At 35.8% G+C, this 25,669-nt stretch overlaps 1 protein-coding gene across 1 annotated transcript in view; it reads left to right on the top strand.

The window, feature by feature from the left end:
* Positions 1–25,669, top strand: part of LOC140161082 (carbonic anhydrase-related protein 10-like) — a 293,957-nt gene that overhangs the window by 151,723 nt on the left and 116,565 nt on the right. Inside the window, 1 exon segment of the mRNA XM_072184469.1 lies at positions 14,714–14,929. Coding sequence (XP_072040570.1) covers positions 14,714–14,929 — 216 coding nt within the window.

Raw genomic sequence — 25,669 nt, 5'->3', positions numbered from 1 at the left:
ATAAATGTCTATGAACTATGACAATCACAGCACGTGTCAGACCTATTGTTGGCATTGATACGATAATTATGCCCCCAATAATGGCTTACTTTTTAACAGTTAAACTGTGATTTTTACTCTTGAGAAATTGATGAATTTATCGAAAAACATTTCAGATAACGATACCTTATTGCTCCCATCCCTTAATATTAAGTTATCATCTATATCAGCGATACTCAAACAAAATGTGTTCGATTAGATCGCGGTTCTCTATATTATGCAGACGAGTATATTTTGTTTGCGATCTATCAATGTTTGTATAAAAACAAAATGACTGTCCATATTTGACAGCTTTAATAAGCTTTTACTGTAAATTTCAACTGTAAGTAGTGTATAGTGTACCCGTCGACCGGGCAGTAGTCGTATTTCTGACGAGAGAAACAAGTGGTTGAATGACCCATGGATGATGACTGTTAAGACAACTAACATAAGCTGTAAGTTGTTTTCATTACACTATATATCGAAAAAACTGACACTTGTAGATTTCTTCTTTGAAATAAAACACCTGTATTATGATAGTCAATGAAGTATACACCAAAATTGATAAAGGTAAATTACACCTGCGTGTATCAAAATGTCTAGATTTGTCTATGCCTACTCACTTCCCACTCAATACTACAGAGGATCATTGAATGGATAATGGCATGATTTAGAGAGGTACTGCATGCATTTGGGTTGTAAGAGTACAAATGTATTTCAAAACTACATATTTTAAAACTACATATTTTAGTGTGTTATCGAATATTATGGTCTTGTTGACATACCACCATGCCACCTTGTGCTGCTGTCATCACGTACAAGAGGTCACAACCTAAGCTTTGTGATCCCTCGAGCCTCCATCTTGGTGTACCAACATGCATTCTTCCCCAGTACCATCCGGATGTGGAATGCACTTCCAGCTTCCTTGGTCACCGCTCCATCCTGTGAGGCATTCAGAGGAGGCCTGGCCAACATCATCCCTTAAGCATCATTGGAGTTTTTAGCCGCACTGTACAGCACCTTCATCTATTTTCTGCACCTCTTGTGTTTTTCTGCACCGCACTTGCTCCATGGATGTGATAATACTCGGCCACCGAGGGATACATCTCACCACAAAGAAGAAGAAGAAGAAGAAGAAGAAGATTCCTGCGATTATTATCGAATTGATTCCTTCAATTACTGAATAACTTCAGAGAATCAGTAAAAAAAGGGCTACTAAACTTTCAATAAAATAACCTTGCTGGTAATGACCCAAATCTAAACAAGAATGATTCTGTGGAATATTCAACCACAGTGTGCTATTTAAAGCTCGTCTGCAACTCGTAGTCAGTCACGATTTTCGGCTGTGTTCTAACCTTTTCAATAATTATACTTATTCATGAGCCGGTACAATCTGGGGCAACCTGCGAGTTGAATCTATTAAACCAAGTTTCAATAAAAGGGGAAAAAAGAATTCGCAAAGTACATCTATCTACTTTCTTTGATAATTTAATTCTAAACAAATGACTGATAAAGGTTTTTCTTAAACCTAAAACACGACTTTCCGTAACTTTCGAATATAAAAGAATCACATTACACAAAGCTATTTTAAGATACACATACATGTATAGTTAACAAAGAACATACAAAGTCAACATGCAAATGTCTTTGTATTGAACTTTACGTTATTGTTGTGTTCCTATTTTTCACTAATACCTGAGGAAATATCCAGGGCTAGGCACGTCATTCATTTACATGTTGTCACGAGACCTGCTCCTTTAAAACTGTTGGGTAGCCTATGTGTCCTATTTAGTATTTGTTTTCGAAAGTGTAACAGAGCTCCTAATTATGCCTTTTTGTCTCTTTCTCCGAGATTCCGTCAAAACGAATACAGCAGATGGACAGTAATAGTGTATCAATTTCTATTCTATTAATCTTTTTATAATTGTTTAAACTAATGCCTACCAGGTTCATACTTACAATTAGGAGAACATTAAGAGTTAATACATACATACAAGTTTAAACCCGCATACATCCCACGGACAACTTGTGTGTAAGTAATGTGTCAATTTAAAAAAAACCTGCTCATTACAATTTTGTTGTAATGTCCTGTTGCTGAAAACGACACTTCACATATTCATTGAATACGTAATAAGCCTTTCTTAAAACTTTTATAAAATCAATCAATTTTGTTTGCTAATTTTCAATTTACGCATGGAAACAAAGTGGCATGATCTTCGGGAATTAAATATAACAAACAAATTTTTCACCTGGTTCGCCGTCGCAAATAATAAAGGATACAAGTAGAAAAAGTGATCGCGCCTGGGAATCGGTCCTAGGACCTCACAGGTTTACGACACCTGTGCCTTAGCCATTCTACCACGGGAGCTTCATGATTGGGCTAGTTGAAATTCGAAAACTGAACCATTTTTTATTTGGGTGGAAATCTGAGCACTTACTCTTTAAACAAAGATCCTGAAACATTTAACTTGCTTTAATCAATATAATTAGAATACCGTATTACGGTTATACAATTGTATGGGTAATTCGTATAAATTCACACCTGACTAAGATATACACATGTGAGCCTAAATGATACAACATTACCATTTGCTCACCACCACGACCTTCTTTTTCACCTATAATCCAGAAGAAAAGATTCATGAGTATATAAATATTTTGCTAAAGAAGTTCTGTAAACAGTACTCATTTGCCACATCTTTACCCCCAAAAGAAAAAAAAGAAAGCTGGTTCATGCACCGGTGCACATAAGAGTTCTTAACATGTTTCCGCCATTTGACAAACTACGCTTCCTCTAGCGAAGATGCAGAATCTTTTAATTTGTAAATTGTAACATTTTCTCTTCATTCTATTTATAACCCTGTCACATTAGACGAACGAAATGTTATCTTGTTCAAGAATCTAATAGAATTGGAGCAGTCTTCACATTCTATTTCACCCCATTAGATGGGGTTAAATTTATTAAAATTATTGCATTGAATACCCACATTATGTTTAAGTTGCAGAATTGCGCTTAGAATTCTGTTTTCATTTGGTGACTTACGTTATTAGGTTATCAATTATATGCATTTAAATAACGTAATTGTATGTGCTTTTCATTACTGGTTTTCTCACAATAATCAACAATCAACAACATGTTAATGCAAGTTTCCTTAATGTTTTGTTGTCCACAGTGATAAAAAAAATAGGAAACTACAAGCAGAGTCAGTATATTTTCGCTTCAAGCGCAGATACAATCACCTTCACACATTTTACCGACATGACCTTTTACTAACTGTAATGATCATCATATTGACCAATGATAGCCAATAAATGCCCCAAGAAACAAATCTGAAAATAATCATGATAATAGTCTTCTTTCTCGGAGCGAAGTTTTACGAGACACGTTTCTGTATTCTCATTCTTAACCGTTGTTTAGTGACCATGAGAAAATTGAAGGGGCGATGTTGTGTGATGTTTTGTGGTGATTATTTCACCATTTACTAAAATTCCACTTCGTGAGTTTGTGTACCGTGCAAAAACATGGTAGCAAACATGATAATGTATTAAAATATCCTGTAACAGACAGGAAACTATAACAAGCAAGAAAAATAAAGTGAGATCATATTTCCTTTATTCATCAGTATTTAAATAATAATCCATAGTCTGCAGATGTTTGCTTTCATTGTAAACAATAAGATCAAATAGGATAGCATTTGTATATACGGTGGACTATGTATTATGTATAACGTGGGCGTGTGTTGCATTAAACGTTCCCTTTGATTAGATTTTTAAATTTTTCACATACTGCAATTTACATGATAGTAAGCTGATGGATACATCATATTTTTAAGGGCGAAAAATGCATTCAGTGATGAAAACAAGCAAGGTTCTTTATTTGAATCGAATGCCTTGGGGAGTTAGAAGCCAATAAAAAGTATGAGGAGCTTTTAAGGGACGACGAACCTTGTGCCTACTGACTTTATGCGACGGACAAATTACCTGAATTGATGTGTGCCAATTTGAGTTCTGTTGACACACGTACTTATAGAATGAAGGTAAAGTACCAAATGTCAATATGCAAAACTGATTCCGGTTATTATTGTCGAATAAATGCGTGTTTTCAAAGCGAGTGGTTTATTTTTTGTTCAATGATCCTTTGCTTATTGTTTTACATACATACATACTTTTATTAAGACAAGAATAATCTCTTAGATTAATGTTTTGAATATATTCCAGTTAAATAGCAAATAAAAACGAAACCTGATGACATTCATCGCCAAATCCATAACACGTATAGTGTCATCATCCAAAAATACGTTTTATGTTTGGTTGTTATTTTCTCTGCTTAAGGGACTAGATTTTTCTAAAGTAATAAGCTAAATGTAGGCTTTTTTTAAATACGAAATTTAAGGTTTCTACAACACTTCTCACCACCAAAATCATTCGCTCAATTATTGCTGCTCAAGGCACTTAAACATGGAAGCAAATTAGATTATAACATTCTGTGCTGAATTGATATTAGCGATTTTTTTACCTGCGCTCTCTTTTCATAATGGAATGAACATCATTACTGCTATATATTGTGTGCATCGGGGCTTCATCAATAATGCAATTCTCCATTTTAAACATTACTAGACGCTGACATGCATTGTCGCAAATATATTTATCTACTCAAAGTGATATCGTGCACCTTAACAGCAACATTTTTGTAAAACAATATTAGCGAGATATATCGGCTAATAATGTATCAATGAAAACTATTTTGATTCGGGCAACCGAGATCTACTTTGGTAAATGCAACTTCACTGACTTATAAGCAGTGGAAATCGTGTGATGTAATGATAAGAGGTAAATAAGTACAAAGACGTAAGAAAATTCCTTTTCTATTACACTTCACCTAAAGGGAATGCATACTATCAAGATACCCATGGCAATTAAAATGTGAATAGAATAGGACCATAAAGTCAATGCCATACTTCAATGGCCGTTCGATTTGTTCTTCCTTAATACCAGTTTATATGTTATTTGATATGTTTTTGTGTCGTAAGGCGGTTGAAGGTGTGTGGGTATCTGTAGGTGGGTGTGTTGTGATTATATGTGAAGAATGGATTTCACAAATATATATTATAGACTACGTTGGAACAAACTATAATCATAATGCTTAGGGCCAATAAAACAAACCTAAAATTCTAGATACGGAATGTGGTAACAGATGAAAAAACGTGGAATTGTTCGATAATTAATAATCATGATGAAACCATGCGCTAACAAATTAACCTATTTCGGTCGCGGCCTTGAGAAATAGATCAAGTTATAATAATTTGGAGTTACTTAAATATTAACAGCAACATTATCGAACTAAACGAAAACTATTATTCATCCAGTAAGGAAGAAAAACTAGTTCTGGGCTCTGTAAATAATTTTAATGTGCCTACATTTTTTCCAATGTAGTTGTTTTATATGTTTTATATGCTTTCTAATTGATATATTATACCTTTTAATATTCATACTTCTCAAACCCCTTTTGATTAAGAGAGACCACATGTTCTCCGCCTGAACTAATCATATCTACCCCTTTTCACCTACAATATGGAATATCGCAAAATCAGACCGTTACACAACACGTAGATGTTTGTTATAAATTGTCCCAATCAAAATTGTTTCTTCCTATGATATGTAGACATATTGTTAAAAGAGGATTCTTGTCGTGTTTTTGTGTCTAGGAGCCAGCTATAAATTGACTCGATCTAGTCAGAGGTACACTTTTATAATACCATTTGATATTGATTGTCCACCTCCAAGGAGTGCAAATATCAAAAGGTAACACTCTAGAGGTACCACATGGGAAGACACGAGTTTTTGCTTGCGGTGAGATCATTATTCGTTATGGTGATCTTGCCGTAGTTCGAGGAAAACATTGAATTACCTATTTATTATTTCGAGTTGTTTAACATTGTATTGTTCAAATTCCGAGATGAAAACTCGCTAGACAGATATACCAACCACCAGGCTCCTGTAAATGAAACTATAATTTAGACAAAATTATAAACTGCCAAATAGTATAAATAAGTCAATATGGCTACTAAATCCAAATTCATGTAGTTTAAATATCATAGGGTACCATAGCAATTATATCAGGCCGACGTAGAGGAGTTTAGTTGTGTAAAGTAGCCACACGTAACTCAGGTAAACATATAGTAAATTCAAAAGCCGACATACATAGAGAGATGTGATATTGATTGTCCAAATCCGGGTAGTTTAAATGTCATAGAGCACCATGGTGATTTTATCAGGTCATCGCAAATGGATTTACAAGGTGCATAAAACATGATAAATGCAGCCACTGTCATATTTTAGGCTTTCTGAATTCAATCGAAGGTTTTTGTTGCAACCCCTCTTTATTTTCTATACTAAACCCTTTATGTTGTTATTGGTAGCAATTTGTCTGTGCTATCTAATGATAACAAATTAATTAAAATTTTCCATGGGAACATTACAATGACGTCAGTATGTACTCTATTATCAAGTGCATGGAAATGGAATAGCAGTTATACACAAAATATGTTAATGATTTATTTGTCAAATACATTTAAACATAACTTCTCTTACTTAAAAATTAGGTAACCAGCTACGTGAGTTCATCCTAATCCTAAGTACTCAAAACGTATTTGGTCGAATTGGTAGTATTGAAGTCTGCATTTCATTTATTTGTTCTTGGTAATTGTACCAAAATATTTTGTATATTTTACAGTTTTAATAAGCATCCAACGCATACTGGTAATTTAAACTCTCTGTTCTACATGTATGCTGGCATTTATTCCTACGAGACGAAGGTTAGGCACTTTTCCTCCGATTCGTCATTAATTATGAACAGTCAAATATATTATTCCATATCAACTATCGACCTATAGCATTCCAAAACAATGTCGGATATTCAATATTTTACTCCATTCTAAAATATCCTGTCAAAATCAGATAAGTGTAGAAACCCTAAAGTAGCAGTTAGTGTGCCCATCGACCGGGCAGTAGTCGTATTTCTGACGAGAGAAACAAGTGGTTGAATGACCCATGGATGATGACTGTTAAGACAACTAACATAAGCTGTAAGTTGTTTTTATTACACTATATATCGAAAAAACTGACACTTGTAGATTTCTTCTTTGAATAAACACGTGTGTTATGATGGTCATTGAAGTATACACCAAAACCGATAAAGTAAACTAAATCTGCATGTATCAAAATTTCAAGATTTGTCTATGCCTACTCACTTCCCACTCAATACTGCAGAGGATGATTCAATGTATAATGACATGTTTTAGAGAGGTACTGCATGATTTTGTTTTGCAAGAATATAAATATATTTAAAAACTATATACTAATAGTGTGTTATCAATTAGTGACTACGATTATTGAATAATTTCGGAAATTCAGCAAAGATATACACAGTGTACTGCTATTTAAAGCTCGTCTCCATCTAGTTTTAAATCATGATGTTCAAATCATTTCAATATTACGACACTTTGTTCGTCCAAAATGTTTTCGAAAGTTTTTATATTTCTTTCTTTTTTTTTTGTTCTTAACTTGTCGAAGCCGCCTTTTATATGTATTGAAGGATAGCGACTTAAAATTAAATAAACCAAGAATAGTATTGCACAGGCAAAAACGGCATCAATGACCGCTAATACTAATTATTTACGATTGAGTATTGAAGTGTGTAAGAACTTGAATGAGTAAATGCAAAAAGATTGATTAAAAAAAATTAAAGCTATCAATGTAGTCCACAATCATAAACAAAATCAGCAAAGAAAATAATATAGAAACCATGTAACCGGGACAAAAATAATCCTCTTGGCAATGACTCAAATTTTCTAAATAAGAATATAATATGAAATATTCAAAAGATTAGTCGAGTCAACAGAACTAAAGTATTTTACAAGAAATGTACCTGGGCCTCAACAACCCCCTACCCACGAAGTTGGACTGTCTACCCTACCCTAGGTGAGGTAGTAGGGTCGTTTTATCGCTCGCTTCATTGAGCGTAAAGGATGGCTGGACATTTACATGGAGCAATCTAGCGGTTTATCTGAGCGTTTTACGGCGACACGAAAGAAAGGAGTATCTACCCCCTCCTTTTCGTTATACTATAGTAAATATATAAGGGAAGTAAGACGACGGTCAGCAACAAGTCTTGTCCAGAATTATCTCTAAACTTTTTTTTCTTCTTCCAATAGATTTATCTGCAATAACTTTACATCTAACACGTAGACAAATATCACCAATTCACCATCCATACATGCATCTACTTCTGGTATCGCATGTTATCAATGTCGAAGAGTGCCCCAATGCATGCATATATTTCTTAAGCATATCGTAAGTGCGGCATGCCAATTTGGAATCAGGTTTACCTCAGACGTGGTGGGGAATTTCACTATGTCGGGCTGTCAGCGAGAAAATATTGATGTTATTGACTTCACCAGAACTTGTTCGTCACATGGGTGGAAAGCTCAACAACTTCAAAACGGTGACGTGAAGGCACTCAAGAGACCTCACGTCAGTAACTTGTAAAGACTCCCTGAGAAGAAGAGACAACACGCAGATGTGTTTTATATTTGTTTAATGGCTTGGCACTGCAACAGACAACAAGTGATTACTTTGTACCGTCTTTCCCGCCTGTTCTTACAGGATGCAGCATTCAAATATCCGGCGCAAGATAGCGCCCATGTTGCTGACTGTGATCAAATGTCAGACCCCAAACCCAGAACTAGTTTGATAAATACTACATTGAAGAAAGGAAATTACTACTTGGATTTTTGTTTTCACTGTTTCATCGCCTTTGTGATTCAATTACTGGTACTCGTTTCCTTTAATTTAACTTCATTTTACCTGACTTTTGGTTTGTTTGCCCTTCACCTTATTGCATTCTTCTCGGAAGCTTTAGGTAAAACACAATGTGCTGTAATTTAAAGCTCGTCGTCATCTCGTATTAAATCATGACGTCTACTATGTTCAAATCAATTTATACTTTGTTCATCCAAAATGTTGTTAAAAACGAATTGTCGAAAATTGATAGCTGTTACTTTTTATTTGTTTCGTTTGTTTGTTTATTAATCTGTCGAAGGCGCATGTGTTTACGATTTTCCTTGTTTGCACGTATTCTTTAATTCTGCTAAGACTGAGTACAAAATTGTATTGTACGGAAATATTATATATCATGATATACACTGAAAATTAAATAAACCAAGAAAAGTATTGCAGTGCAAGAACGTCATCAATAAGCGCTGACACTAATTATTTACGATTGAGTACCAGTAAGTATTGAATGTATTTAATGATGATTTCTAGTCTAAGTGTGTATTGAATGAGTAAGCTCAAGTAGGACGATTTACTTGATTAAGAAACTATTAAAGCTATTAGTGAAGTCCACCATTATCATAAACCAAATACCTGATTTATTAAACTACTTCACAGACACCGAAGCATAAAGGCTACAGTAAATTTAAACCACTATGTCCATGCCCCTGATGTTTTCGGCATAGCAGATTGTTCGGAAGAGAAATGACCGTTGTTATAAAAGTTTGTGGATAACCATTGCCCACTATCAAAGTTTTTATTATCAAATTGGGCCACCCAGTTGAAATACACATACTCACTATGGAAGACATGGCCTTAATCTCCCAAACAGGCGATGTATATTTGGAGTCACCACTGAAACCCTATTTGAAATTTACACTCTCAATTCTTCCATATGGTGTGTATGGGGTTCACCTGGAGTGGCCCAAGCTATACATGAAATGAAGAGATGCATATCATCAGTTCAAAAGTTACTTGTCTTAATAGTTCACACGTGGGTATCTTTACAGCTCATACCAATGATGGTTTTAATAATAATCAGTGATTTTCCCTTACAACATATTAAGCAGATTTGGTGGCGCTCTCAGCAAGCTGCACTCTTATTTATGGGCTCCGTAAAAACTACTGATTTTTGCATCATTAGTGGACTTTATTCGTCTTTTAATGACATTCTTTTATTATGTAAGTAAATCGTCGTACTGATTGTATACGAATCTGAACATTTTTCAGCGTCATTTGTAACTTTGAACTGTTTTTAATATATACTTCATCGTAACATAGCGTGTATACGGCGATATACTGTGTGTATAGACATATATCATCATTAGACTCTTATCCAGTCTCGTAGTTCATACTTAGTTATCATGAAGCCTCGTCTTTTTTATAGCAAGACTACCTTGTTGGACGTGAAGCAGAAGTGTGATAAACAGTATTATGCTCGAGTTGATCAACAGCTATGGACTAGATTAAAAGAACTTAAGATTGCCAAGTTAACAAAGCGGGGTTGTCGTGGTGGTAGGAAAAATCGATCTATTGAAGTAATCACTACCAATAGAATTGGTACCAAATCTTTGCCTGCTGAGAATAGCGTCTCGTCACCAAGACAACGACAACTTGTCAAAGTTCCAATTAATCCCGGTGGTACTGACAATTTGCGATCCGATAATTTTCCAAAAGTTCGGTTCGCCACATGGAACGCCAGGTCTATGAAACGCCGCGGAAAATCAGCATCAATATGTGACCTTATTATTGATCACAAACTGGACATTCTCGTAGTAACTGAAAGTTGGCTCACTGGAGATGCTCGCGATAACCGTGCGTTAGCAGATATTTCCAACACGCTTCCTGATTATGCTGTTTACCATAAACCTCGGAAAGATCGCGGAGGAGGCATCAGTGTGATTCTTAGAAAGGGTTTGAAGTCACTGAGAACCATAGTGATTCATTCTCTTCGTTTGAACTTATGGATTTGTCTGTGTCCTCACATGGGCAACAACCTTTCAGACTATTGTCTGTGTACCGACCTCAACCATCGAAGCGTAACAAGCTGAAAACTTCAACATTTTTTAGCGAGTTTGCCACATTACTGGAGACAATTTCCATCGTTCAATGTCGCGTTTTATATGCTGGAGATTTTAATTTCCATATGGATGATGAGAGTGACCGTGATGCTCTACACATGCTTGATCTTCTTGAATCAGCGAGTCTTCGTCAGCATGTGACCGAGGCTACGCACGTCAAAGGACACATTCTAGATCTCATCATTTCTCGAGATACGGAGAGTCTAGTAACACAAACATCAGTTCACCGTGGTCTTCCATCTGACCATTATGCAGTAAAGTGTGAACTTGATGTTGCACGACCTAATGCAACGAAATGTTCTGTCCGTCACCGACAACTAAAGGACATTGATCTTAGTGCTCTTCGTGATGATGTGGTACACTCACCACTCATATTGACACCTGCTGATGATCTTGACGAACTTTCTGAACAATATCACACCGTCTTGCGCACGATTCTTGATAAACATGCTCCCGAGAAAACGCATGAGATTACCTTAAGACCTCATGCACCTTGGTACGATGAGAGCCTTAGAAATGCCAAAAGGAAGAAGCGTTCTTGTGAAAGAAAGTGGAAAACATCTGGTTTGGAGATTCATAAGCAAATCTTCCAAGAAAGCTGCTGTGACTATAAGAAACTTCTTGATAGTGCTAAGACAAAATACCACAAGTCTGTCATATCAAACTGTGATCAGAAACAACTGTTCAGTGTCATCGACAAATTGTCTGTTGCACAAAATCCAACGGTGCTACCATCAAATGAATCTTCTTTAGATCTTGCAAACGAATTTGTGAAGTTCTTTGATCAGAAGATTCAGAAGATAAGAACATCACTTGACAACGCTTCTGTCTCTACTTCATCTGTTAATGTGGCTGACAAGTGTGATTGCTCTCTCTTGCAATTCCAGGAAGTTTCCGAGGATTATGTCCGCGAAATTGTGATGCAGTCGTCCAAAGCATCCTGCACCCTCGATCCGCTGCCAATGTCGCTATTCATGCTCTTGGTTGATGATCTTCTGCCTGCCATTACAAAGATCGTCAATAAATCTCTTTCAACTGGTTACTTCCCGGACACCTACAAGGTGGCTCGCGTCAAGCCTCTTATCAAGAAACCTTCTCTCGATTGCGAGGACATGACAAACTTTCGTCCAATATCAAATCTCCGGTTTGAATCAAAGCTGGTCGAACGCGTCGCTGTGAGACAGCTTCAAGCTTACTTGAAAGATAATGGACTTCAAGGCAACAAACAATCTGCCTACCGGGAAGGCTGTAGCACAGAAACCGCACTTCTCCGTGTCTGCAATGATATTCTTCAGACTATAGATAAGGGTGATGAGGCAGTTCTGGTTCTGCTCGACTTCTCGGCCGCATTCGATACTATAGACCATCATGTGTTGATTGCGCGCCTCGAGGACCGATACGGAATCGGTGACAGAGCACTAGACTGGTTTGCATCGTATCTTAGCAATCGCAAGCAAGCCGTTGCCATTGATTCCGTTGTCTCTGATCCGCTCCCATTGGATTGTGGCGTACCCCAGGGGTCGGTTGCGGGACCCGTTATTTTTACTTTGTATAGTGCACCGATTGAAGATGTTGCTTCCGCCAATGGAATCCAGTGTATGACATATGCAGATGATACCCAATTGCATATCTCTATGAAACCTTCGGACAGAGATGTTTGTATAGCTAAACTTGAACAGTGTCTTGTTGATATAAAATCATGGACCATTCGTAACAAGCTCCAGTTAAACGATAGCAAAACCGAAATCGTTCACTTTACGTCGCGGAACAAGAAGACAACAGCAATATCTGGTGTCAAAGTAGGCGATACAACCGTTAAACCTACTTCTTCAGCTCGCAATCTTGGCGTTATCTTAGATAACAAACTCTGTATGACAGAACACGTGAATAACGTTTGTCGCAATGCCACTCATGCCATCAGAAGCATTGGGAGAATCAGACATTATCTTGATCAAGTCACCACCGAAAAACTGGTTCACGCATATGTCACCTCGCGCTTGGATAATTGTAACTCGCTTCTCTACGGACTGCCTGACTGTGAGATCATGAAACTTCAAAGGATCCAGAATACTGCGGCAAGATTGGTAACGCGTACAAAGAAGTATGACAGCATCTCTGAAATTATGCGCGGACTCCACTGGCTTTCCATTCGCCAAAGGATCGCATTCAAGATCAACTTACTCACATTCAAGGCCCTTAATGGACTTGCTCCGCCGTACTTATCAGAACTCATCACGCCGTATGCTCCATCCCGTTCACTTCGTTCATCATCACAGAACCTTATCAAACCTCCTACTCGTCGTCCGCGCACCACCTATGCACAGCGATCCTTCATGGAAGCCGCTCATAGAGAATGGAACAATTTACCTCAGCATGTCAGGCTTGCCTCATCAATTGACGTTTTTAAAACAAAACTGAAAACCTTTCTTTTTAATCAATGATTGCCTTTGTATATATGTATGGCATCTTTTATATCAATTTTTGTGTGTCATCGCTTCCGTGCAATTTGACAATATTTTTCTTAGTGTTTCACAGCTGGTTCTGTGTACGTGTCTAAATTTAATATGTTTTAATATGCATGCATCTCACTAGTTATTTGATTATTCCTCATTGCTTGTATGTAATATGTAATATGTATAGGGATGCTGGAGCGAGGGTTCCCGCCATTCCGTGATGCACTTTCTTTTTTCTGCGTTGGCGCTGCGGTCTGGCGAAATCAGTCCCTCCAGTATTTCTGTTTCTTTGAAATAATTTTTGTGTAGTTTTTAAGACTGTATTTTAAGTACCGGTAGTAATTTGTAGTTTTAAGATTGTATTTTTCATGGTTTGTAAAGCGCCTTGAGACCCTGTTGGGTTAAAGGCGCTTAATAAGTGCGGCTTATTATTATTATTTATTATTATACCTGACAAAGATCAAATCAGTGTCTCATATTGGTCCTTTTCTGATATGATCTGGTCAGTTGCAGCTTAGATCTGTCGATAACGCATGTCAGGCAATATCAGCATCCACTGCGCTTTTGTTTCTTAGACAAAAAACGTTATTGTGTAAGAACACCTGCTTCTCATTGTACTAACGAAAATAGAAAAGAAATGACTTTACAATGTTATCTTTGTAAGGCTTCCGTTGGTCAATTCCGATTCCGGTCTACGTGTAATTTATTGGTGCCTCTCTCTCTGTCTCTTTTTTCTAAATCATGCTTCGTGTTTGTCACATTGAAAATAATCTAGTATTAGTATTTGGTATCGGGGAAAATATTGATAGAAATGAAAATTGTTTTGTTACAATACCTTTTTTAACGTTACATTACCATTTTGCATAATCATAAGATCACTTTGATAAATTGGGTTAATTTTAGATGTCAAGCAAGTACAAAAAAAAAAGTAAAAAAGAATGTTGATTGTGTAAGGTGAGAATCACAACTAGAACAATCCAATTTTTGCGATATTCTAATTGTATACTTATAAAGTACTGATAAAATTTGATAAAATTTCAGCTCTATTAATACAAAATCTTTTTCCAATAACCTACATGATTGTAATTGACATTTTAGCCTCACCCTTCCTCACTTTACCTCCATCAAAATGGAGGCTTGCATTAGGAGTTAGCTAATATTTCTGAAAACATCAAAATCGGTGTACCCGTCTTAAAATTAAATTTGCATCATTGTTTTATGGCGTTCTTACAACAATCCAGCTGCTTTACAAATTAATTTTCGTCCTATAAAACAATGGAGATTATAGACTAAACTGGTTTAATATATTTTTATTTATATAATTTACAGGTTTCAGGAACTATCAACAACACAGGTCGTGGAGTAACATTTCATGTACAAAGCGGGAAAGATATCATTGTATCTGAAGGACCACTTAGCTACAAATATGCTCTGTACTCAATAAATCTTCATTTTGGTCCTATGGCAGATGTAACATTCGATGGAGATGTACCTAAAATTACTGGTTCGGAACATACTGTTGATGGAAAGGCATATCCAGCCGAGGTAAGCTCAAATTAGTATACAAATTTCTAGTTACACCACTTAAAACATTTAAAGGATCAGAAACGGACAATCCTGATTTCTTTGTCTGTCCTCATGGTACTGACCAAAGTGATTTTCAATGTCAGGGGACTTCAGTACTCAGTAGTGCAAGTGTCCTATGGTCATATTTTTGAAAAACGTCAATAAACGTCTGATCCTTTGATTTTGTTGAGTAGCATGACGTGCTTTTATCAAAAACACTGTTAGAATGATGGGTAATTGACATTTTCGGTTAATCCCACAATTCCTTGCGTTTAGACCCGAGTTATCGTCATTTGACGTCACACTGATGCACACATCGTTTAGCGAACATTGTTACTGTGCAATTCAAGTCAGCGTAACGTCAAATATCGACATCTCAGGTCCAACCGCGAGGAACTATGGGATTTAGCGAAAAGGTAAATAATGTGAACCACCAATGTTTTTGTTTTTGTGTTACTTTGGTGGATTTTTTATTAGCTTATTTGTTCATATAGTTTTTCATATAGTTGAACCAAGATTTATCCAGCGTTTTAAATGTCATCTCCTTTATGTTTTTGTTTGCTTATTTGTATTTTACAAGTGGTTCTCAACAAAGAAAAGGAAGACTCAAAAGGAAGAATGCTAAAAGACCGCATAAATTTCAATCTCTAATGAGTAAAGGCACAGTTCGTTAACCCAAATATGTGCACATGACGAATGGCCTTTGAATGTATTGAGTACTAAATATCATACTCAAGGAGATGAGGTCAAAGGTTAAGTAAACACTATCGAATGTAGTTTATTGAACTAAGTCATGAGGAATGAGGCTGTTTGGCTCCTAGTGATAATAACAAAATGGAATAGAAACTGCGTCAAGAAAGTCTCTCCTAAATGTCAATGACATATTGCTTATTGTCTAAATATAAAAGATCACTCACTATAAGTTGCTTAATCTGGAAAAGGCATTTCCTTGTATGACATATAAATCTCTCTTATTCAGGACGTTTCTTTGTAAAGTAAGTAACAGCGCCAGCTATAGAGTTGAAATTCGTATAAAGGAAGTCTAGTAGTAGAGGCCTTTGTAGGTACATTTATTGACGGTGCTGCAATATGAAGTTAGGGTATTGTACAAATTAGTATAGACGAACATAATATTTACTACAATAAGGCATAGGTTAAACTTGGTTAACGGCGAGAACAGCAATAAGATATACATATATTTGTCCTTGAATAAGTTGAGTTATGTCAGTCTTAAAACACGACAAAATAATCCCGATCTGATTATGCATAACATGATTCAATGTTTAGCAGCTAAGGAAAATTTATATCAACTTTTACAAAGCCTATTATGTATTGGGCATTTTCAAGATGAATGAATGCAACACTATTGATATTGATCAACACTTTTGATACCCAAGTTACGACAAATAAACCTGTCAAGTTTACATTCTCTTTTGTTACTACTTTTGCTATCAGAAGCAAGATTTACATGAGGAGCATTAATATGCATATATTTGAGAAAATAAAGATATTTTACCATGTTACGAGTCTCCTATGATGAAAAGAGCAGGAGGAATGTAATGAGAAAAGAATGGAGAAGGGAAGAAGAGTGCGTGAGAGAGACAAGCAGATAAAAGGGTTGGGACTTGGACTGACATAGCAGACTAGGACCAAGCCAGCTTCTCTATTTACTACACAGTCAAATCTATGGATTAGACAGACAAACAGAAAAGCAAACAGACTGACTTTTTTATTTTGGGAAGAATAAAATTATACGTATAAGTTATTCGGTTATGGTGTCTCTTTTGATAAGTTTCTGACATAAGTTTCCCCAAAAGTTTTTATGAGTTTGCAATATCAGCATTTATGTATCGGTTATGTTTGGTCAAGTTTGGATGAAGCCAATGTGATATTTTTATGACCAACTCAACACAATACTAGAAGAGACATGTTTTAGCATTGATAGCCCTGTCGTTCGTATCCTTAGTTTGTTCAATTTTTGAATGTACATCTTGGGGTCCAAATAAACAGCAGGAAGGAAGAGTGAACGTGGGAGAGAGGAAGACTGTGGGAAGAGGAGAAAGAGAGGTACACAGACAGATTGGGACAGAGGCTCGGACGACGAAGGCAGCTTCCTTACTACATATTGTAATATGTGAATATATAGATTCAGACGGACAGAAAACCAAACCAAACAAACCAGACAGATATACTGACGACAAAATACCGAGACAGATGACACGGACCTAGACAGCTTTCTTATTTACTCGACATTTAAATCTGAAATTGTCTTTTTTAAATTTTAGTGAGAGAAAGTCTATACAATGACATTGGGTTATAATGACTCTGTTCACACGTCTCAGACATTAACGTTCTATTTCTATCATGTAACTTCAGATTGCTTATCAATCCCCAAGAGTTTTTATTATGCACCATACGTTTGCAACATCAGAATTTATGTATGGGTTCCGTTTGGAGAAAAACCAATGTGATATTTTAATGGACAGCTCGACACAAATGTTGACGACAGAACTTAAAGTGAGCCTAGTATGTTGGAGAATTATTATTCCTATAGGTCGTTTACTTAATCCTGTTCAGAATAGTGAATTTCTAAGTTAAATTTTATAATCATTATTTTAATTAATGAGACTTTATTTTAAAATTTATTTGTATAATGTATAATGAGTTCAAACACGCCTAGTATTGGTTTAATAATACTCTAGTGATCTCGTGACCATCGGAGTACAGGAGTCAAAAGTTGTTAATCGGTGATGAATTTACAGTCCAGTAGCGTATACGCGAACGCAAGGTTACGCGTTCGCATTACGTGTGAACGCGTAAAACTCGTCATACTGACCTGGAACTTATGCGTAAGCACGTGTGTTGGAAGTAGCAGCTTATAAACAATACCGCTTTATTCGTTAGCTTTATTGCTGATATCAACGAAGAAATCACCCATCTTCTTGTATGGATGACAAACGGACATTCCGAATGAAAGAATCATGTGAATTAGCTAATCTGTCCAAAGCAAACCACGCAGACGATGAACAACGGTGAAACATGATTGAATCCCTAATTGAATTCTGACCTCACGTTATGGAACCTGTATTACGTCGGACATCTGAGTAAACATAGTATATTTTTTGAGTTGCCGCTCAAATCCAGGACAGGGAGAGAGGTTGCTAAAAGATCTATCTATCGTATCCATAGCTTTGTGATGTATTGAGGAACTCCCTTGAATAAAGAATATAAATAGCTATCCCGTGGCCAGGAAATTCCACGTCTGTGTCATTCTCAAAGCCCGCTGTTTTACTACAATAAAAAACTGATGAGTTGCCATTGTAGATTTGACATGACCAAGTACCCTTCACACTGGTTCGCCTATCAATGTTGTGATATTATTCTGCCATAGGCAAATTGCATGCAGTCATTTGAGCTTGTTTGGGAATTTCTTTATTGTATTTGTCGTTTTGCATACTAAGCAATACTTCAAAATATTTGATATAATGTCGATATTGTGAACACGCTGACAGTTTCTTCTTGACTGCTCATATCCATAAGTACCAGACTTGAGTCCTGTTTATCAGGGACAGTCTGTGTAGCTCAGTGGTAGAGCGCTCGCCCGACAAGCGAGAGGTCTGGGGTTCAAGTCCCCGCACAGGCAGGTATGTCCGGAGTTTTTTCTCTGGTATATCTGCCTATGCATGTTATGTTTCCATTTGTAAATTCATGTTTATATGTACTAGTGTGCGATGCGTAATTCTTCTTTCCCCTGTATATTGATATATTAAGAATAACGATTAAGCATCATTAATTTGATCTCGTGCACTAGTTGTAATGTTTGAATGTTTCCATGTTCCAGTGTATGATGCGTAAGCCTCTTCCTCTGCTTGTTTCTTCTTCAGTTAATTCAAAATAAGTAAAATATATTGATATGCTAATTTGACTTTAAATTCACACCATATGCAAAATTAAGACAAATAAGAAGGCATGGTTTTATTTTAGTGCCGTTTTTTATAACTGGTATTTACCTGGAGTTCTATGAGAGTGTGTCCGTTGCGGGCGCCATAACCTCCATATTTTGGTAATAGCAAGGCCAAATTCTTTAAAATGCCCTATTCTATGACCTCAATGATAATGAAATTTAGGTGAGACGAGTAGAAGAAAAAGAAACAATTGTAGTAGTAGTAGTAGCAGTAGGAGCAGAAGCCGTAGTAGAACTTGGTAGCAACATATATCTACAGCGTCAAACCCTAATAGACTGGTCTACATAGTGCAATATTAATGTCAAAGAGAACGTACGATGTCAAAGGTGACGAGGTGCTTGGTAAAACAGTTGTATTCTCTGAATTGCTTTGGTTACATACGTACATTAATTATACATGAGTGTAGAATAACTAAACTAATTGATTAAGTTACATTGAGAAGGTCACAAATCTTCCAAATCAACGTTATAGAGGTTGTGCATATGACGTATCATACCGTAAATATGGCGGACTACTCAAATGCATTCACCAAAAGCATGATTGCAATCTACAGTTCGCGACAGTTCGTCTCACACATAATAACAAATAACGATCAAATAGGTTGATGACAACATTTGATTGAATGGACTGCATGCGGCATGATTACGGTGAAGGACACTTGTTCAAATCCTTTGTTTGGAGCCAATCTATAATTTCACGCACAACCTCTATTTGCTCGAAATAAGTGATACATAATGAGCTGAGGAAACCCGTTTGTTAGATGTCATTATAATAAAAAAAATATTATTATATAATTAAAGACAGAGATAAAAACAATTTATCGCGTCTGATGTCACTGTCAATTACGATCCTTGATTGGTTTACACAGGTTAATCAGCGCGTAAAGGAAGACCGATCTATCTGGTGCTGATCGGAGAAAAGGAATAGCAGCAAATGGCGAAAAATTACGTACTTTTACAAGGCAAAAAGCAGCTTTTTCACCAAAGAAAGTTTCCTACTATAAAGACCTAACTATAAAGAGATGGTTTGCATGTCGAAAGGTGCAAAATTAACAATAAGGCGCCCGGTTATAAAACCGCGTCCAGCAAGTCATCATCACGACACTTGTAAACAAACCGTGCTCGAGTTTGATTGACAGGTGACGTCAGACGCGATAAATTGTCTTTATCTTTCATTATAGTAAAAATATTGTGAAGGTTGTTCTTTGTTTAAATTCCATGACCTCAGAATATCAAATCGGAAACATATCCGTTCTATACTAATATAAAAACTTACATAACATGTTTCATCCTTTCATTGATATTCTAATCGATTTTGAGGTCATTTGTATCAGTTAATTGATCACTATTAAATTGGTCTACGGACAGCCAGTTCAGTGACCGACAAATTAAATTGATTGACCAATTACGTGTGCGGACAATGAACTTACTTTCAGAGAAACATATTCACGAGGCATAATGTAATATGTACCATTTTCAAGGCGATATATTGATTAGGTATAGGCTATATGTTGTGTTTTGTTGGCACTCTGTTTGACGTATAGGAATGGCCATGCTAGGTTTTGTGTCCTTAATCACCGCTGAATGCAGTTTTAACTATATTTTGTGATTATTAATGGAAATTATGCATTCTGATTTTGTGGTGTATTGAAATTATTATTATTATTATTATTATTATTATTATTATTATTATTATTATTATTATTATTATTATTATTATTATTATTATATCATTATTATTATTATTATTATTATTATTAGTGTTATTATTATTATTATTATTATTATTATTATTATTATTATTATTATTATTATTATTATTATTATTATTATTATTATTATTATTGATGATGATGATGAATGATGTAGAGGGAGAAGAAGAAGAAGGGAGAATCAGATTGAGCTATATTGAATGCGTAGATATTACGCGATAAGTCAGTAAATACTAAGAAATTTCCACACTCAATAATACTAAAGGAATACACATAATACCTAAAAACTACTGAACTAAGTAACCTTTCGGATTTTTTGTATAAATCCTTCTTCATTCTTGACAAACATGGTGGTTATTTTTAAGCGCAGACTCACGCGATTTCAACTTTTTAAGTGACTTCAAGTACCATCCAGATCTGTGTATCACCTCTTGGTAATCACGGCGTGCAATGAAACACGTCCGCTAAAAAGCTCAGTTCAGTTAACATGATACACTCGACCATTGGATAGGAACATTTCAACAATGTCTTTTTACATAGGAAAGGGTTTTTCAAAATTGCCAGTAGGATCAAAATATTTTTTACAAATTTAATTATTCAATTAAAAAGATAATAATATGTATTTCTTAACATAAATATTATAAACTAGTTAGACCCTTAATATACATGTATACCTTAAAGATGCTTAAAATGTGCTTAACACTACAATGCATTAAATGCAATGACCTTTTATTTCAACAACCCACCACAACTTTCGGTATCACCTCCCCGTTAATATAAATGGTACATTCCTGAAACTAGCTGATACTGTAAGCCCAAACGGCCATAGATCGTGTTGTTCATATGAGTAGAGTCGCTACTGAACTTTTAACTTCTTACAAACTGTTTAAATTTTTCCTCGAAGCAGTAGCCTATTTCCGTTCCTCCATAAAACATCTCATCACTCTATCTACTCGACATCATCCTCTTCAATTCTCAGCGTCTTGACAAAGATTCTTAAGATCGTTTTGGTCAGGTTAAAATGCTATATAAATAACAAGTTGGAATTGGAACAGCGAAGAGTAAATGTTGCCAATGAGATCGACGTGATTAGCACGTTTTTCTTTACACTAACTCTCAACGACCTCTTTTTTTTTCAAGAAAAACATGTACTTGTGATTTCTTGACGTTCTACTTTCTTGAAATTTATATAGAAACAAATACGGGCTTTTAAACTTGGTGAACGCTATATGAATGTCTAATGCTGCTAGGGTTTTCATCTGTTTTGGAGCATGGAAGTAGTGAAGTAGAGCTTATAGAACTCGAGGCCCTTTTACATCAAGTTCGATACAAGGATGTGTCATTCTTATCAAGCACTAGGATCCACAACATACTCATCTATCAGGGGAACAGTTCCTAAACCCCAATACATTTGTACATTCATTGAATTACCTTTGAAGATTTGGGTACAAAAACTCATACTCTGTAACTTGAGGTCAAATTTTCCACTATGATTATGTAATTGAGGTTGTTGGACTATGCCATTGGTATGAGGTTCTTGTGGTCCATAGTGAAGGTATTTCAATAGATATTGATTGTCCTGAAAACAGAATATGATGATCGTTATGATTGATTACTAAGTAACTTTTAATGAATGTGATTATTAGTTCATTAAAATGTCAACAAAGTACTTTTCCATTATGTTGCTAAATTTAGAAATAATTGCATAAATTCGTAGAATCTTAATTCCCATAAATTACGGTTATTAAACTTGATGTTAATCTTTGCCTTAAGAAATGGTTCAATATTTAAACCAAGAACATGATTATTATTTTACGGGAATGTAATCTTACCCAAGTACCTTAAGTGTTAGTGTTGAAAAGATACGGATAACTTCTTTAATGTCGAGGTAGAAAATGAGATTAATGATGCTGTATTCCTCACAGTTGAACAATTCATTGCATTGCATAAAGGCTGTCAGAATACAGATTCATTGATAAGGGTTGTTTTTACGGCATGTATCCATGCTTTCAGGTCGGTAATCTTCTGTGTATAAAAACACGCATTCGTTATCATTCTTGAAATGTTAAAAATTATGCAAGGTTTTATTTGTGGCTTAATCTTTTGATCCTAGCTGGATTACTATATTCAAAAGGAAAATTACAGGTAAGAACTGAATACATCGTGTGTACTCCAATAGATGAACATTTAGGTCATACCCGGAATTTGCTGGAAAATAATGAATGTGTACCAAATGTGGAAAGATGTAACTTTTATTTACGAAAGGACATGTAAGCATCCAAAAGCTACAATGAAACAATACGATTAGTTATATTAAATAGATTAGTACTCGTTTATTGAATATAAACCATGGTGGTTCCAACAATATTCATGTATAAGGTGAAAAAAGATGGCAGACTTTCTGTCAGGAAGTAATCATCTTTATCCTGCTGTGGAAAATTTTAAATTCCAACGGATTTTGGTGTGTTATTTCGTGCCACGTTCTACAACTATAGCATTCTGACGTGATAGTCGATTAACGGGCATTTGCAGGTCAGAGTACCTTCACTACTTATATTTTGGAGCGTGAGCCTGAAGCTGAGTTTATACTATATCGCTGAGCGACAAGTTATTGTTTTTAGCCAATTAAGAAGAGCATCTTTTGTTGTGTTATTACAAGCGCGCTACATCATTGGTTAAATACTCACTCAGTGATGAATTATAAATTTAGCGTTATATTCATCGTTATCAAAATACTCGCGTTCCCATCATGCAGCATTTTCCACGTGATCCGCATGATGGCTGCTCTTAGCCAGACCAAAAGTATTTAAGTCAACTATCACAAGTATACTTTACAAGTGACTAACTTTGGAATTTAGAGTGCTCAAACCCATTACAGGTGAGCTATAGAAAGAAATTCAAAGTATAGACCTCTGGCAAGGCAACCGTTACTTAAAGTTTCACGGAATACCCTCACTTACGATCATTGGGTAAACCGATCATCAGACGGATAATTTGTCATGATTTCAAATTTACAGGAATGTTTATACAAGTATATACATTCTGTGGTGTCAAAAATGACAAACCAAGCCAACCAGAACAGTCTCTACTCCAAAAGTAGTCGAGACAAATGCTCAACCACTTGGCGTTTGATGATCGGTTTACCCAATGATCGTAAGTGAGGGTATTCCGTGAAACTTTAAGTAACGGTTGCCTTGCCAGAGGTCTATACTTTGAATTTAAGTTAACTATCATGTATCTATCAAGACATCGCTGGTTACTAGGTAGATTTTGTTTTCTTCCAGTGTTAGTAAAAATAACATGACTATCTTCAGCAAAACATGTACTTCATTAGATAGAATGTTTTCATTTTAAATTGGTGACTGACTAACATTTTGTTCCGTATCCTTGAAAACTGAATTAGGTCAACATCGGAATTCTCGATTCTTTCAGTGTTACGCAAACACAAATCTTGGTTATTGCTTAATGTTGAATATGTTGTACAATCATAGATAAAAGGTCCCTTTTCAACTGGCCATGACGTATGCTGTAACAAGGTGATGCTTTCGCATACTGGTAAACGACGATTGCTTGTTAAAATATAGCCTTCAGGGCATTTTGAATGCTTTTTGATTGAAACGTTTGATAGGGAACATTTGTAACCTTCACTCTCCCGAGCACAAATGCAGTATCCGTAACTGCATGTCGTATCAGATACTGCCTTTTTTGCTTTTGTTGCTGAATCAGTATGTTCCCGCAGTAAAGCGGCAGTAACTACAAGTATCTACAGTTTCTGGCAGAAAAGAACGGCAGTTGCTTACATTTTGAGAGCGTACACAGTGTAAACGCGGAAGTGTGGTTCTGATTGGCTGATTCAATCGTCTGACATTAATAACAACCTACTGATAATCTGATTGGCCGATTACGCGTCAAAACATTTGTTAGCGAAGAGCGGTACTCTTGAATGGACACAAAGCTCTGCGTATGTCGCTCAATCAGAGCAAGGGATTGCCGTTCTTTTCTGAAACCGAGTATAAAACAGCACACACTGTGTGTTGATTTGTGAGGCAGATATATCTGAATGTTTTGATCAGTCTGCTCCCAAGGTAAAAGGCAGCATGTGAATTATAATTAATAAAGAATATACTGCATTTCATCTTGGAAGGACAGACCCTAAAACCGAACTTATACTCCATCGCTGAGCGACGACCGATTGGTATGTGTCCAATGTTGAAGCGCGTTTAGCCCAACGCAATAAAAAACGCGCTACGTCATTGGCTAGAAACCAATCGCTCGTCGCATAGTGATGGAGTATAAATTCAGCTTAATTGATTGCGTGGGTTTGTAGGCAAACATAGTAATGGACGAACAGAAAGTGATTTTGGGAATACTATTGAAAATACAACGAATGCACATGTAAGCGAAAAATGCAAATATCGTCTGTGAATGCTGTTCGATGGCTATCATAATCAGTTAAAAGCAGCTAGGTTGAAACTAATTCGAAATAACAACATTGCAACGATCGTGGAGAACTTGTGATTCAAATATATAATCTATAAATAATTTATAGATATACCTATGCATAGCTATAACTAAAGTGATTTCTTACCAAAATCAATGTGCAAATCTAGATTTAGTCATCAAAATAATTTCTTTTGAACAACATTTTTTACTTTTTATGTCCTTATTTTATGCAAAATAATGTCTAAGTCATGCTTAAGCAATTTTCTTGAAACTTTTCCTATCAGGACCCTAAAGGTGACTTCTTAAGGCGATATAATACCCCGATTTTTTTTTCTTGCAAATTTATTAAGTACATATATATGTTTATCACCTCATGTCCTGAACTTATAAAATATATCTACATATAAAGTGAATTTCAACAATTTTAGTAAGTCATTTTAGCCCTATATATTTTTTGTTTACTGTAACCTAGTAACTCAGATATGTGTTTCATAACAAACCATAATTTATTCTTTTGAAAATGTTCAAGTAGGGTACATGAATAGAATACATTAAATCCTTTGTTATACTCTCTATAGAAAATCTATAGTGGTGCATGCA

Source organism: Amphiura filiformis, chromosome 9, assembly GCF_039555335.1.
Source record: "Amphiura filiformis chromosome 9, Afil_fr2py, whole genome shotgun sequence".
Classification (NCBI taxonomy): Eukaryota; Metazoa; Echinodermata; class Ophiuroidea; order Amphilepidida; family Amphiuridae; genus Amphiura; species Amphiura filiformis.
This window is presented reverse-complemented; position numbering and strand designations above follow the sequence as displayed.